This window comes from Giraffa tippelskirchi, chromosome 5 (assembly GCF_054371585.1).
Source record: "Giraffa tippelskirchi isolate mGirTip1 chromosome 5, T2T-mGirTip1v1.2.pri, whole genome shotgun sequence".
In the NCBI taxonomy this organism is placed as follows: domain Eukaryota; kingdom Metazoa; phylum Chordata; class Mammalia; order Artiodactyla; family Giraffidae; genus Giraffa; species Giraffa tippelskirchi.
This window is the reverse complement of record NC_137279.1, coordinates 159037315-159053069: the sequence shown is the minus strand read 5'-3', so window position 1 is coordinate 159053069 and position 15755 is coordinate 159037315. Positions and strand designations below refer to the sequence as shown.

General features: G+C 39.0%; 1 protein-coding gene across 2 annotated transcripts in view; it reads right to left on the bottom strand.

The window, feature by feature from the left end:
- TM2D1 (TM2 domain containing 1) overlaps nt 1-15755 on the bottom strand; it is a 46427-nt gene that overhangs the window by 13136 nt on the left and 17536 nt on the right. For both annotated transcript variants that reach the window (XR_014052706.1, XM_081486638.1), the window contains exon 4: nt 8423-8514. Coding sequence is in view for 1 of the 2 variants with exons in the window: in XM_081486638.1 (XP_081342764.1) it covers nt 8423-8514 (92 nt within the window). In the remaining variant the exon portion in view is untranslated. The remainder of the gene's footprint in view (nt 1-8422; nt 8515-15755) is intronic.

Sequence of the window (15755 nt, the reverse complement as noted above, 5' to 3'; positions counted from 1 at the left end):
ACTGCTGATAGTGACTGCAGCCATGAAATTAAAAGACACTTACTCCTTGGCAGGAAGGTTATGGCCAACCTAGATAGCATATTTAAAAGCAGAGACATTACTTTGCCAACAAAAGTCAGTCTAGTCAAGGCTATGGTTTTTCCAGTGGTCATGTATGGATGTGAGAGTTGGACGGTGAAGAAAGCTGAGTGCTGAAGAATTGATGGTTTTGAACTGTGGTGTTGGAGAAGACTCTTGAGAGTCCCTTGGACTGCAAGGAGATCCAATCAATCCATCCTAAAAGAGATCAATCCTGGGTGTTCATTGGAAGGACTGATGTTGAAGCTGAAACTCCAATACTTTGGCCACCTCATGCGAAGGGTTGACTCATTGGAAAAGACCCTGATGCTGGGTAGGATTAGGGGCGGGAGGAGAAGGGGACGACAGAGGATGAGATGGTTGGATGGCATCACCGACTGGATGGACATGGGTTTGGGTAGACTCCGGGAGTTGGTGATGGACAGAGAGGCCTGGCGTGCTGCAATTCATGGGGTCGCAAAGAGTCGGACATGACTGAGCGACTGAACTGAACTGAACTGAACTGAACACAGAGTTATAGAACATCTTTTAGTCCTAAACCCTTATTTATGTACATTTAATACACTGTAGATACAAATTTTAATATATATTTATAGTTGAAGGTTAAATACTGTCAAAGCATAAAAAAGTAATCTGGAAAAAATACACTGATCTTGTAATTAAGTAGCAAAATGCTATTAGTAACCCAATTATCTTCAATTTATCCTATACCTTTTTCCTAAGCATCTTATACTTCTTATTAGCTCTATTGTCAAAATCACCAATTCTGTGTACACCTCTGTCCTTGGCTCCAACCTTAGAGATACAGTACTAAAACAGATGATAACAGAGCATAGAATCTAGGACATATAATAATACAACATAAAAACGTAATGATGAAATCAGAAGAGGCAGATTGAGGGTGGAGGGTGGGATGAGTAATCTTTCTTCTATATTTAAACCTGAGCTGCTCTCCAGACATCCCATTTGAGATATAAAGATGATATGAAGCAAGACTCTTCGTGAAAGGGTAGTTCTAAGCATCAACTACAAATAGATGCCAGCTAAAATTGTAAGAATGGATGAGGTCACCTCTGGCACACATTTGGAAATATACAAATAAGACTGAAATACGTAGGTAAATTAGATGATTCCCCACTCCCCATTTACAGTAGAACAATGTTCTAAGTACTGGGCTAACACATGCTGGAAATAATTTCTAAAATATTAAAATATACACACTACATAAAATAATGCTTTTGGTTCTCTTCAAAACACTTATCACCTACCTCATATTTTTCATTTGTTTACCATCTGTCTCATGGAAGTCCCCTTAGAGACGGGTCTTTTATTTGTCTTGTTTACTTCTGTGTCCTTAGTACCCACAACATTGCCTAGCACATGGGAGATGCTCAATATTTGTTGAAATGAATAAATTCTCTCACCCTTTCTGTTTCCTAAAGACCCTGAACTTTTTATTCACCATCTTATATAACAACTCCTTTAATTATTTTTTCCATTAATTGCACTTTACTATAGTTGGCCAAGGAAATTTATCCATTCATTCAGTATATGTATTATATCCATTCACTCATTTATTTTATTTCTGAATTGCATTCCTCTTCACAGAGTATTTTGGAAGTATCACAGTTTCCCTTCCTTCAATTTGTTTATAAAAAGAATATTAAGAATGATTCATGGACTTCTCTGGTGGTCCAGTTCAGCTTGGTCACTCAGTTGTGTCCAAATCTTTGCAACGCCATGGACTGCAGCATGCCAGGATTCCCTATCCATCACCAACTCCCAGAGTCTACTCAAACTCATGGCCATCGAGTCAGTGATGCCATCATACCATCTCATCCTCTGTCGTCTTGCTCTCCTCCTGCTTTCAATCTTTCCCAGCATCAGGGTCCTTTCCAATGAGTCAGTTCTTCCCATCAGGTGGCCAAAGTACTGGAGTTTCAGCTTCAGCATCAGTCCTCCCAATGAATATTCAGGACTGATTTCCTTTAGGATAGACTGGTTGGATCTCCTTGCAGTCTAAGGGACTCTCAAGAGTCTTATCCAATACCACAATTCAAAAACATCAATTCTTTGGCGCTCAGCTTTCTTTATCGTCCCACTCTCACATCCACACATGACTACTGGAAAAACAATAGCTTTGACTAGACGGACCTTTTTTGGCAAAGTGATGTCTCTGCTTTTTAATATGCTGTCTAGGTTGGTCATAGCTTTTATTCCAAGGAGTAAGCATCTTTTAATTTCATGGCTGCAGTCACCATCTGCAGTGAATCTGGAGCCCAAGGAAATAAAGTCTCTCACTGTTTCCATTGTTTCCCCATCTATTTGCCATGAAGTGATGGGACCAGATGTCATATTTGTTTTCTGAATGTTGAGTTTGAAGCCAACTTTTTCACTCTCCTCTTTCACTTTCATCAAGAGGCTCTTTAGTACTTCTTTGCTTTTGGCCATAAGGGTGGTGTCATCTGCATATCTGAGGTTATTGATATTTCTCCCAGCAATATTGATTCGAGCTTGTGCTTCATCCAGTCCAGCATTTCTCATGATGTACTTTGCATATAAGTTAAATAAGCAGGGTGACAATATACAGCCTTCACCTACTCCTTTTCCTATTTGGAACCAGCCTGTTGTTCCATGTCCAGTTCTAACTGTTGCTTCCTGACCTGCATACAGATTTCTCAAGAGGCAGGTCAGGTGGTCTGGTATTCCCATCTCTTGAAGAATTTTTCAGTTTGTTGTGATCCACACAGTCAAAGACTTTGGCATAGTCAATAAAGCAGAGGTAGATGTTTTTCTGGAACTCTCTTGCTTTTTCTATGATCCAACAAATGGCAATTTGATCTCTGGTTCCTCTGCGTTTTCTAAATCCAGCTTGAACATCTGGAAGTTCATGGTTCACATACTCTTGAAGCCTGGATTGGAGAATTTTGAGCATTACTTTGCTAGTGTGTGGGATGAGTGCAACTGTGCAGTAGTTTCAACATTCTCTGGCATTCCTTTTCTTTGAGATTGGAATGAAAACTAACCTTTTCCAGTCCTGTGGCCTCTGCTGAGTTTTCCGAATTTGCTGGCAAATTGAGTGCAGCACTTTAACAGCATCATCTTTTACGATGTGAAATAGCTCAGCAGGGATTCCATCACATCCATTAGCTTTGTTCATAGTGATGCTTCCTAAGGCCCACTTGACTTCGCACTCCAGGATGTCTGGCTCTAGGTGAGTGATCACAACATTGTGGCTATCTGGGTCATTAAGATCTTTTTTGTATAGTTCTTCTGTGTATTCTTGCCACATCTTCTTAATATCTTCTGCTTCTCTTAGGTCCATATCGTTTCTGTCGTTTATTGCACCCATTTTTACATGAAATGTTCCCTTGGTATCTATAATTTTCTTGAAGAGATCTCTAGTCTTTCCCATTCTATGGTTTTTCTATATTTCTTTGCATTGATCACTTAGGGAGACTTTCTTATCTCTCCTTGCTAATCTTTGGAACTCTGAATTTAGATGGATATATCTTTCCTTCTTGCCTTTGCCTTTTGTTCTTCCTCAGACAACCATTTTGCTTCCTAAGGCCCACACGACTTCACATTCTTGTGGTCCAGTGCTTAAGAATTTGCCTGCCAACGTAGGGGATATGTGTTTGATCCCTGGTCCAGGAATATTCCACAGGCCATTGGGCAACTAAGCCCTTGCACTACAACTACTAAGCCCACAAGCCACAACTAGAAATCAGCCCCCATTCACTACACCTAGAGAAAGCCCGCATGCAGCAACAAAGACCCAGCGCAGCCAAAAAAAAGAATGGTTTGAAAAACGTTTGTCTTCAGTGAACTGCTACTCTATGCAGAAAAGGGAACTGTGCCAGCGCCTTTGCCCTCATGATGCCCTCTTCCAATGGTGTTCTTCCTGCAGCTCTTCTCATCTCAGGGTACTTCTTCAGAGAATTCTTCGAGCATGACGTTCCCAACAGCCCCAGCACTCTATCACACGTCTCCTATTTATTCCCATCACGGTGTTGATCAGAAATTATTTCTTGGTTTGTTCATTAATTCTCTGTCTTCCTATGCCATGTAAACTCCTGAAGACAGGGTTCTCATCTGTCTCATTCAAGTCAATTCCTTGAACAGTATGGCAGAGTTTGATGAATATTTGTTGTATGACTATCAAAAAACTAGAAACAATCTATGATCAACTTGAACAACACAAAGTAGCATACACTTTAAAAAGCATTTATTAAAACTGAAAATGCCCAGGACCCTGTGGGGCTCCCGAGCATGGAAGCCTTTCTGTCCCCAGTTTTCTTTTTTGGAGGGAAGAGAATCCAGCCTCCATGACCCTTCCTGAGTCCCAAAGAGCAGATGTAAACAGTTTCTAATCAGGGGAGAAGCGGCTAACAAGCCACCAGAGGCCAGGAATCAGAGAGGCTCATCAAGATTAGGGCTTCCCTGATAGTTCAGTTGATAAAGAATTTGCCTGCAATGCAGGAGACCCCGGGTTGATTCCTAGGTCAGGAAGATCCCCTGGAGAGAGGATAGGCTACCCACTCCAGTATTCCTGGGCTTCCCTTGTGGCTCAGCTGGTGTAAAGAATCTGTCTGCAATGTGGGAGACCTGGGTTGGGAAGATCAACTGGAGAAAGGAAAGGGTACCCACTCCAGTATTCTGGCCAGAATTCCATGGACTGTATAGTCCATGGGGTCGCAAAGAGTCTACATGACTGAGTGACTTTCACTTTTTTCACTTTTCATCAAGATTAACTGAGACCAGATTAGAGGAGTGCAGGCCCTGCACACATGCTAACTTGTCAGCAACCCCACCCTTGAAACTAGTGCTATAAAACTCATCATCAAATCCTCCTGTGTTGGGACACATAGTTCTTGAGGGCAGGAGTCTGTCATGTCCCTCCTTGCCTGGCAAAGCAGTAAAGCTATTCTTTTCTACTTCATCCAAAACTCTGTCTGCAAGATTCAATTCAGCACCGGTATACAGAGGCCAATCTTTTTGATATCAAAACCAATGCAAACCATTACTTGTATGTATTTCATTATTTTGAGCACCAATACTAATTTTTTAAAAGATGGATTTGTGAACAACCAAAAGCAGATCAACTTTTTTATCCAAGTAAAAAAGTTGTTAGGTCTCTTTGTACAGATCCTATTTACTTATCTTATCATGGAAAGAAATGATGTATTTAGATTTTAAAGTTTTGAAATTCCAAATAAAAGTGTTTCTAATCAAGAAGGATCCATTTTTATCCTGAGTCATTACTGTTGTAGATATATTCTTCCAAAAAGATTATGCTGCCAGATGATATTCAAAAAGCTCATGTTTTCAGTGTACTTTATTTATACTTTAGTGACTTAAATTTTACATTTAAAGTACACAAATTCAAGAAAAGGATTTATTTGGGTATAAAATAAAAAGCACAGAGATTATTTTTTGGTATTTAAAAAAAAAATGGGGGTTATTTTTTGCTTTATTACAGGTTGAGTCTTGCAAATACTCTTCTGTGTAACCATTTTAGAGAATGTAGATTATTTCATACTGAAGCTGCTGTTTGCCAAAGCACAAGCATTCTGTAATGATTTGGTAATTAGGTATCTATTCTTTTTGTGCCTATACCAATAAAGGAGAGCTTTCAAATCTTAGAAGAGTTTAACCTACAAATCCCTGTGCCTTTATTTGTCCCATGATCTGTGGATATAATTCGCCAGTCCAAACTGGTAACTCCAAACTTAAAAAGAAAAAAGGAATAAAATAACCAAAGATTTTGAAGTTTGGGGCTTAAAAACACACAACACTTTGTTATTCTCATAAGAAAATATTTACACTTAAAAGTAATATCACCATGAAAGGAGTATCTCTCCCCCGTTAACTGCTCCAAAAGAGCTATTATCTTTGAGAATCCATAATCTTCTAATGCTACAGATGGCCAAAACAAAATATACCAATTATTCTCTTGTAAAGAAAAATCACAGATGTTAACACAGTTAAAAACACAAAGACAGACTATTAGGAAAATAAGGCTTCATGGTGAAAAAAGGGTTCAGCTAAAGCAGCACAAGTATGGGAATAAATCAATTAGAGGAAATAATGCTATATACATAAAGTATCTATCAAGAAAATTTTTCTTAAAGGAATGTTTGGATCTTATCAAATTTAATTTTATCTCACCCTCAACACATTTCCCTTATTTAATTCTAACATAAAATTTATATAATGAAGAAAAGAGAGAGGGTTTCAGAAAAACATCTACTTCTGCTTTATTGACTATGCCAAAGCCTTTGACTGTGTGGATCACAACAAACTCTGGAAGATTCTTAAAAAGATGGAAATACCAGACCACCTGACCTGCCTCTTGAGAAATCTGTATACAGGTCAGGAAGCAACAGTTAGAACTGGAAATGGAACAACAGACTAGTTCCAAATTGGGAAAGCAGTAGGTGAAGGCTGTATATTGTCACCCTGCTTATTTAACTTATATGCAGAGTACATCATGAGAAATGCCAGGCTGGATGAAGCACAAGTTGGAATCAATATTGCTGGGAGAAATATCAATAACCTCAGATATGCAGATGACACCACCCTTATGACAGAAAGCGAAGAACTAAAGAGCCTCCTGATGAAAGTGCAAGAGGAGAGTGAAAATGTTGGCTTAAAACTCAACATTCAAAAAACTAAGATCATGGCATCTGGTCCCATCACTTCATAGCAAATAGATGGCGAAACGATGGAAAGAGTGAGAGACTTTATTTTCTCGGGCTCCAAAATAACTGTAGATGGTGACTGCAGCCATGAAATTAAAAGACGCTTGCTCCTTGGAAGAAAAGTTACGACCAACCTAGACAGCATATTAAAAAGCAGAGACATTACTTTGCCAACAAAGGTCCATCTAGTCAAAGCTATGTTTTTTCCAGTAGTCATGTATGGATGTGAGAGTTGGACCTAAAGAAAGCTGAGCACCAAAAAATTGATGTTTTTGAACTGTGGTATTGGATAAGACTCTTGAGAGTCCCTTAGACTGCAAGGAGATCAAACCAGTCAATCCTAAAGGAAATCAGTCCTAAATATTCATTGGAAGGACTGATGTTGAAGCTGAAGCTCTAATAGTTTGGCCACCTAATGCAAAGAACTGACTCATTAGAAAAGACCCTGACGCTGGGAAAGATTGACGGCAGGAGGAGAAGGGGACAACAGAGGATGAAATGGTTGGATGGCATCAGTGACTCGATGGACATGAGTTTGAGACAGCTCTGGCAGTTGGTGATGGACAGGGAAGCCTGGTGTGCTGCAGTCCATGAAGTGGCAAAGCGTCGAACACGACGGAGAGAATGAACTGAACTGAACCTCACAGTGAAGATCCCTCTTTGATCTCTGGTGGGTAGCAATATGGAAAGAATAAGATTAGCTTTGGTAGCTAGAAAGTAGAGCACTCAGAAACTTTAAAACTGCTCACTGAAGGGCTAATATAGAAGCAACGTACTACACAGTAAATAAAGCATGATCTCTTGAGCCAGAGTATTTGGGTTCAAATTCAGGTCACTAGCTGAGTGTCCTTGGGTAAATCTCTTAATCTCAGACAAGTTCCCTATCCATAAAACAATGATGGTAACAAATATATCAGAGTATAAAGCAAGGGCTCCAGAGGTAGCAAATCCTTTAACCTCTCTGGTGACAATTTCCTTACCTGTTAAAGCAGATTTAAACAGGATGATAAACTCAGAGTTTTAAGGCTCAAATAAGGGGAGGCATGTGAAAGTATTATTTAAACAAAAGCTATCATCAAATGTGACTAGCTTTCAGAAACATTAGTAACTATGTTAAATGTAAAGATTACAACCAGGAGGAAGGTGTGGGGAGGGATGCTAGGGGTAATAATCAGGCTCCACACCAGCTCATACTGGTTGCTGCAGTTTCAACCCCAACTTCTCCTGAAAGAAGTAGTTTCTATTCCCAAAGTAATACTGATAGAGATCCAAGTAGAAGGCAAATATTTTCGGAGGGATAGGAAAAGATATGCATTTATTCCTAAAACATTTATTGAATACCCAATGTGTACAGAGCACTAGCAGTGACAACTCCAATCTACTATCCTAATGACTACACTGTCTTGAGTGTGTGCTTTCATAAAGATGAAAAAAAAAAAGTGAAGTCAGTATCTTTTACCCAAGTTCACTACAGAGCTAATTGCTAGCTCTGTAATCAGAGAAAAACATTGACTATTCAACTCCAGCTACATGGAATCTGTAACTATTAATAGTATGCAGAGATTTAATCTATAAGAATAGGTACATTTACCTATAAGTTTCACAAGAATTTTTTTTTTTTTTAAACAAAATACACTTACCCAAGGCAGGGTATCCAAGGTAAAATCGATCTGCTCCCAACCATCCAAGGAAAAGAGACAGTGCAACCGCCACCTTGTATGAATAGCCATTCCTGCACAGAATCAGAACCTGAATGTCACATTCATATATTTCCAACATGTAAACATTTTAGAAAATAATGTTAATTATTACTGTTTGTTAATCAGTTCATTAATCCATTCAATTAATGCTTTTTGGGTGGCTACTGAGTGCCAGGGACTATTTCAGGCTACTGGGATATGTTAATGAGCAGAAGAGACAAAAATTCCTGCCTTTAAAGAGCTTACAATCTAGTGGCAGCAAGTAATAAACCTAAGTGAAAGTCGCTCAGTTGTGTCTGACTCTTTGCGACCCCATGGACTATACAGTCCATGGAATTCTCCAGACTAGAATAGTGGAGTGGTTAGCCTTTCCCTTCTCCAGGGAATCTTCCCAACCCAGGGATTGATCCCAGGTCTCCCGCATTGCAGGCAGATTCTTAACCAGCTGAGCCACAAGGGAAGCCCAAGAATACTGGGGTGGGTAGCCAATCCCTTCTCCAGGGGATCTTCCCGACCCAGATATTGAACTGGGGTCTCCCGCATTGCAGGTGGATTTCTTACCAACTAAGCTATAAGGGAAGCCCATAAACCTAAACATATTTTAAAAAGAAACTGTGTGTTAGAAAGTCATAAAGAAGGACTTCCCTGGTGGTTCAGTGGCTAAGACTGTGCTCATAATGCAGGGGGCCCAGGTTCGAGCCCTGATCAGGGAATTAGATCCCACGTGCTGCAACTAAAATATCCTGTATGCAGACATGAAGATTGAAGACCCCACGTGACACAACTAAGACCTGGTGTGGCCAAATAAATAAATATTAAAAAAAAAAAAAAAGACAGTCATAAATGCTATGAAAAAAAAAGTCGATTGGGGTGTATAGGGAATTCAGAATGCCAGGGATACGGATAAGGGCCATTTAAGTGGAGTGACAAGAGTAAGCTTCGTTGAGAAGGTGGTATTTCAGCAAAGACCTAAGGGAGGTAAGAGATTTGCCATGCCATGCCTCTGATGGAACAGCGTCCCAGACAAAAGAAACTGCTGTTGCAAAGGCAGCCTACCCGGCATGTTCAAGGTCTATTAAGGAAGCAAGTGTAGGAAGAATGGAGTAGGAGAGGGAAAGAACAGAAGGAGACAAGGTCAGAGAGAGAACAGGGCAAAGAAGGCAGATCATGCAGGGCCTTGAATACCACTGTTAAGTGCTATAAAAACACCATCTTTTACTCTGAGAGATATATGAAGCCACTGCAGAGCTAAGCAGAGGTATGGTGTAAAAATAGTCACTCTAGTTGCTATGCTGAAGATAGACTGCAGGGGAGTATTTGCAAGCTATAGTCACAATCATGTACAACAAACCTTCCCAGATCAAGAAGAGACGAAACCAGAAACGAGTAACAGTGAGGAAGAAGTAAAACCAAAAGAGTGTGGTGTCAACATGGATCTACTGTATAGCATAGGGAACTCTTCTCAGTGTTATGTGGCAGCCTGGATGGGAGGGGAGTTTAGAGGAGAATGGATACATGTATACGTATGGCTTAATCCCTTTGCTGTCCACCTGAAATTATCACATTGTTAATCGGCTTTACTCCAAAATAAAAAAGTAAAAAAAAAAAAAAAGTGTGGTATCTTGGAAGTCAAGTGAAGTCAGTGTATTAAGAAGAACAGAGTGATCAACTGTGCCAAATGTGACTGATGGATGATATAAGGATGCCTGAGAATTTACCACTAAATTTAACCAAGAGGAGAGTATTAGCGACCTCACCAAGAGCAATTCTGGCAACAATGAGGGCAAAATATAGAACAGAGCAGGGTTAAGCAAGACTGGAAGGGCCATAGTAGTGCCTGTGACTCTGTCCCATCCTATAGCACCCACAACCTGGCTCTCCCCTTCCCTCGCCGCTACAGCAAGGTCCACAATCCCTGCAACCCCACTTGTGGCAGAGAGACCTGCCATCCTGGTGTCCCTGGTGGTGATGCCAGCAACGACAGCAACTCTCGCAGCATCAAGGCACCAGTAACCCATAGGAAAGAAGCAGAGATGACGAGGGCACTGGTGACACCTCTAGCAGAGGTGATAGAGGGTAGAAAGTGCCAATTAAATAGAGCCAGAGGCAGCTCAGGTAAGAGAAACCAAGCTCTAAATTGTGCTGCAGTGCCATCTACTGAAAAACAAAAGAAAGTACTCTAATTACCAACCTGTTGAACTGTTAGAATCAAAGTAAATAAAGCTTTACCTAAATGAGAAAGGTATTCACTACCTCAAGCATGCCAGCAAAAGAACAACTCATCAAGCACCATGAAAAGCCACAGTAGCACAGCATCAGAAAAAGAAAATGACAATTCTCCAGAAACCAAACTTAAAATCACAGAAGACTGTGGTCTCAGAGATTTCAAAATAGCCATCAGGAAGAAACTCAACACACTACAAGAAAACAGAAGAGCAGTTCAACGAACTAAGGAAAAACATTAATGAAAAGAAGGAATATTTTATCCAAGGGACTGAAACTCTTAAAAAAGAACCAAACAGAAGTTATAAAGCTGAAGAACTCAATAAATGATATGAAGAATGGCGTTAAAAAACACTGGAAATAGAGTAGACCATATGGAAGAGAGAATTAGTGAGCTTAAAGACAGAAACTGAGAAATGATTCAAGTGAAAGAGGAGCAAGAACTAAGTCTTTTTTTTTTTTTAATGAAGAAACTACAAGAACTATCCAACTCCATTAGAAAGGCAACATGAGGACAACGGGTATACCAGAAGGAAAAGAGAAGGAGAAGGAAACAGAGAGCGTATTCAAGGAAGTAATAGCTGTTCAGTTCAATTCAGTCACTCAGTCATGTCTGACTCTGTGATCCCATGGACTGCAGCACGCCAGGCTTCCCTGTCCATCACCAACTCCCAGAGCTTGCTCAAACTCATGTCCATCGAGTTGGTGATGCCATCTAACCATCTCATCTTCTGTCGCCCCCTTCTAAGTAGTAGCTGAGAATGTCTCAAATCTGGGAAAGGAGCTAGATATACAAGCCCACGTAGCAAATAAACACCTAAAACGACCTTCCCCAAGACACATTAAAACTGTCAAAAGTAAACGACAAAGAAACAACTTTAAAGGCAGCCGGGGGAAAAAAGACAGCAACCTACTAAGGTACCCCCACTAGCTGATCAGCAGATTTCTCAGGAGAAACTCTATTGGCCAGGAGGGAGTAGAATGACAAACTCAAAATATTGAAAGATAAGGTGTCCGCCAAGAATACTCTATATAGCATAAGTTTCATTCAGATACAGGGAGAAATAAAGGCATTCCCAGACAAACAGAAATTGAGGGACTTTATCATCACTAGACTTTCCTTACAAGAAATGCTGAAAAAAAATTCTTCTACTTGAAATGAAAAAGCAAAAGTACAAAAAATTTTAAGCTAATAAATAAATAGAATCAGAAAATGGTAACTATATATCAGAATAGGTTGCTAGGAATTTCTTGGTGGTCCAGTGGTTAAGACTCTGCACTCCGAATGCAGGGGGCCCCAGTTCAATCCCTGGTCAGAAAACTAGATCCCACGTGCCACAACTAAATATCCAGTATGTGGCAACAAAGATCCCGCATGCTGCTACGAAGACTCGGCACAGCCAAATTAAAACAAAACACAAATCATTAAAAACAGGTTGTTAAATACTTAATTATAGCAAAGATTAAATGGTGAAAAAAAAACTATAGCTACATCAATCTGTTAATGAATTCACAGTATTCTGTGCTGAGACATATTTGTGACAACAAAAATATAAAAGGGAAAAAGGAAAAAAGATGCAACCTCTATAGGACTATGGGGATAGAATACTACCAACAGGACTTTCCTGGTGGCTCAGTAGTAACGAATCTGCCTGCCAATGCAGGAGACATTGGTTTGATCCCTGGGCTGGGGAGATCCCACATGCTGTGGAGCAACTAAGCCCGTGCTCCACAACTACTGAGACTGTGCTCTAGAGTCCAGAAGCTACATACTGAGCTCATGTGTTGCAACTACTGAAGCCTGTGCAGCTCTAGAGCCTGTGCTCCATAACAAGAGAAGCCATTGCAATGAGAAGCCCGTACACCACAACTAGAGAGTAGCCTCAACTCACCACAACTAGAGAAAAGCCCGTGCAGTAACGAAGATCCAGTACAGTCAAAATTAAATAGATAAAAATTTTAAAAAAGATACTACCAACAGAAAAAGGACTATCTTTGAGATTGTTTATACAAACCTCATGACAACCACAAAATAAAAATCTAGAGCAGAGACACAAAACATAAAAAAAAGAGAAAACTGAGAAAAACATCATAGAAGACTACCATTTCCTTTCACAGAAATATACAGAAAAAGAAACAATGCAACTACAGAACAACCAGAAAACAAAAGATAAATGGCAATACCAAGTCTTTATACATCAATAATCATACTAAATGGGAACTTCCCTGGTGGTCCAGTGGTTAAGACTGTTCTTCCATTGCAGAGGGCATGGGTTCAATCCCGGGTTGGGAAACTAAGATCCTGCATGCCACACAACATGGCAAACAGACACACACACACACTCTCTCTGAATGTAAATAGGTTGAATTCACCAAGCAGAAGTCACAGAGTGCCTGGATGGATTAAAACATAAGACTCGACTATATGCTGACTCTAGGAGACTCATCTCAGTTCTAAGTAAAGGGCTGCAAACTGCAAAATGATACTCTAAGCAAATGGCCGCCAAAAGAAAGAAGGCATAACCATACTCCTATCAGACAAAACAGACTTCAGACCAAAAAAGTTAACAAGAGACAAAGATGGGCATTATATACTAACGATAAAGGGTAAAATTCATTTAGAAAACATATTTATTAATATATATGCACCTAACAACAGAGCACCAAAATATATAAAGCGTATAAGTGACTTATAGGGAGAAACTGACAGCATCACAGTGAGAGGAGGAGATGGTAACAACCCACAATAAATGGATAGATCACACAGACAGAAAGAGAACAAGGAAAACTCAACCTTAAATGAAACACTAGACCAAAGAGACTTAATAATAGATGTATACAGAACATTCTATCCAAAATCTGCAGAATAAACATATTTCTTAAGGGCACACAGAATGTTCTCAAGGATAAACCATCTGCTGGGGCACAGAACAAGCTTTAATACATTTAAGAAGACTGAAATTACATCAAGTATCTTTTCTGACCCCAATGGTATGAAACTAGAAATCAATTTTAAGAAGAAAGCTGGAAAAATCATAAATATGTGGAGACTAAACAACAAACTATTGAACAACTATTGCATCAGTGAAAAAATTAAAAGGGAAATTTTAAAAATATCTGAAGAGAAATGAAAATACAACATACCAAAATCTCTGACACACATGTAATATTGGTACTAAGAGAATGGTTTATAGAAATACAGGTCTACTTCAGGAAACAAGAAAAACCACAAATAATCTAACCATACATTTAAAGGAACTTGAAAAAAGAAGGAAAAAAAATGAAGCCCAAAATCAGTAGAAGGAAGGAAATTATAAAAATGAAATTAGAAATAAATGAAACAGAGACTAAAAAGAAAATAGAAAAGATCAATGAAACTACAAGCTGGTTCTTTGAAAGGATAAAGTTGACAAACCTTCAGCCTGACTCACTTAAAAAAAGAGAGAATTCAGATAAGTAAAATCAGAAATAAAAGAGAAGTTACAATGGATATCAAAGAAATACTGGGTTGGCCAAAAAGATCATTTGGGTTTTTCCATGTCATCTTATCCAGAAAGAACTTTTTGGTCAACCCAATATAAAGGCTTACAAGTGACTACTATGAATAGCTGTCAGAGAAGGCAATGGCACCCCACTCCAGTACTCTTGCCTGGAAAATCCCATGGATGGAGGAGCCTGGTAGGCTACAGTCCATGGGGTCGCTAAGAGTCGGACACGACTGAGCGACTTCACTTTCACTTTTCCCTTTCATGCACTGGAGAAGGAAATGGCAATCCACTCCAGTATTCTTGCCTGGAGAATCCTAGGGACGGCAGAGCCTGGTGAGCTGCCGTCCATGGGGTCGCACAGAGTCGGACACGACTGAAGCGACTTAGCAAGCAAGCTAGCATGAATAGCTGTATGCCAATAAATTGGACAACTTAGAAGAAACAGATAAATTCTTAGAATCATACAGCTTTCCAAGACTGAATCCATAAGAAATAGAAAATTTGAATAGCCTAATTACCAACTAAGAGATTAAAATGGTAATCAAAAACTTCCCCAAAAACAAAAGTCCAGGACCGGATGGTTTCACTGGTGAACTCTACCAAACATTCAAAGACTTAATACCTATCTTTCTCAACCTCTTCCAAAAAACTGAAGAGGAGGGTACACTTCCTAACTCATTTTAGAAAACCAACATTGTTATGATAACAAAACAAGACGAGGACATAAAAAGAGAAGAAAATTACAAAACAATATCTCTGATGAACACAGATGCAAACATCCTCAACAAAATATTAGTAAGCCAAATACAACAATACATTACAAGGATTATATACCATGATCAAATGGGATTATTACAGGAATGCAAGGATGGTTCATTTGCAAATCAATCAATGTGATACACCATATTAACAAAATGAATAAAAATCATACGATCATCTCAATTTATGCAGAAAAGGCATCTGACAAGATTCAACATTCATTTATGATAAAAAAATTTCAATAAAATGAGTATAGAAGGAATGTACTTCTACATAGTAAAGGCCATATATAACAAACCCATAGCTATTATATTCAGCAGTGACAAATTGAAAGCTTTTCCCTCTAAGATCAGGAACAAGACAAGGATACCCAATCTCATCCCTCTTATTCAACATAATACTGGAATTCATAGCCAGAGCAATTAGGCAAGAAAAAGAAATAAAAGACAACCATATTGGCAAGGAAGAAGTAAAACTGTCACTGTTTGTGGATGACATAATTTTATATACAGAAAACCCTAAACATTCTACCAAAAAAAATTATTAGAAATAATAAACAAATACAGTAAAGCAGCAATGTAGAAAATCAATATACAAAAATCTGCTCTTTATACACTAACAACTAGAAGAAAAAGAAGTTTAAAAAATCCCATTTACAATTGCAACAAAAAGAATGGAATACCTAGGAATAAATTTAACCAAGGAAATGAAAGACCTGTACACTGAAAACTATAGGACATTATTGAAATTAATTGAAGAAAACACAAAGAAATGTAAAAATATCCCATGCTCATGAATTGGAA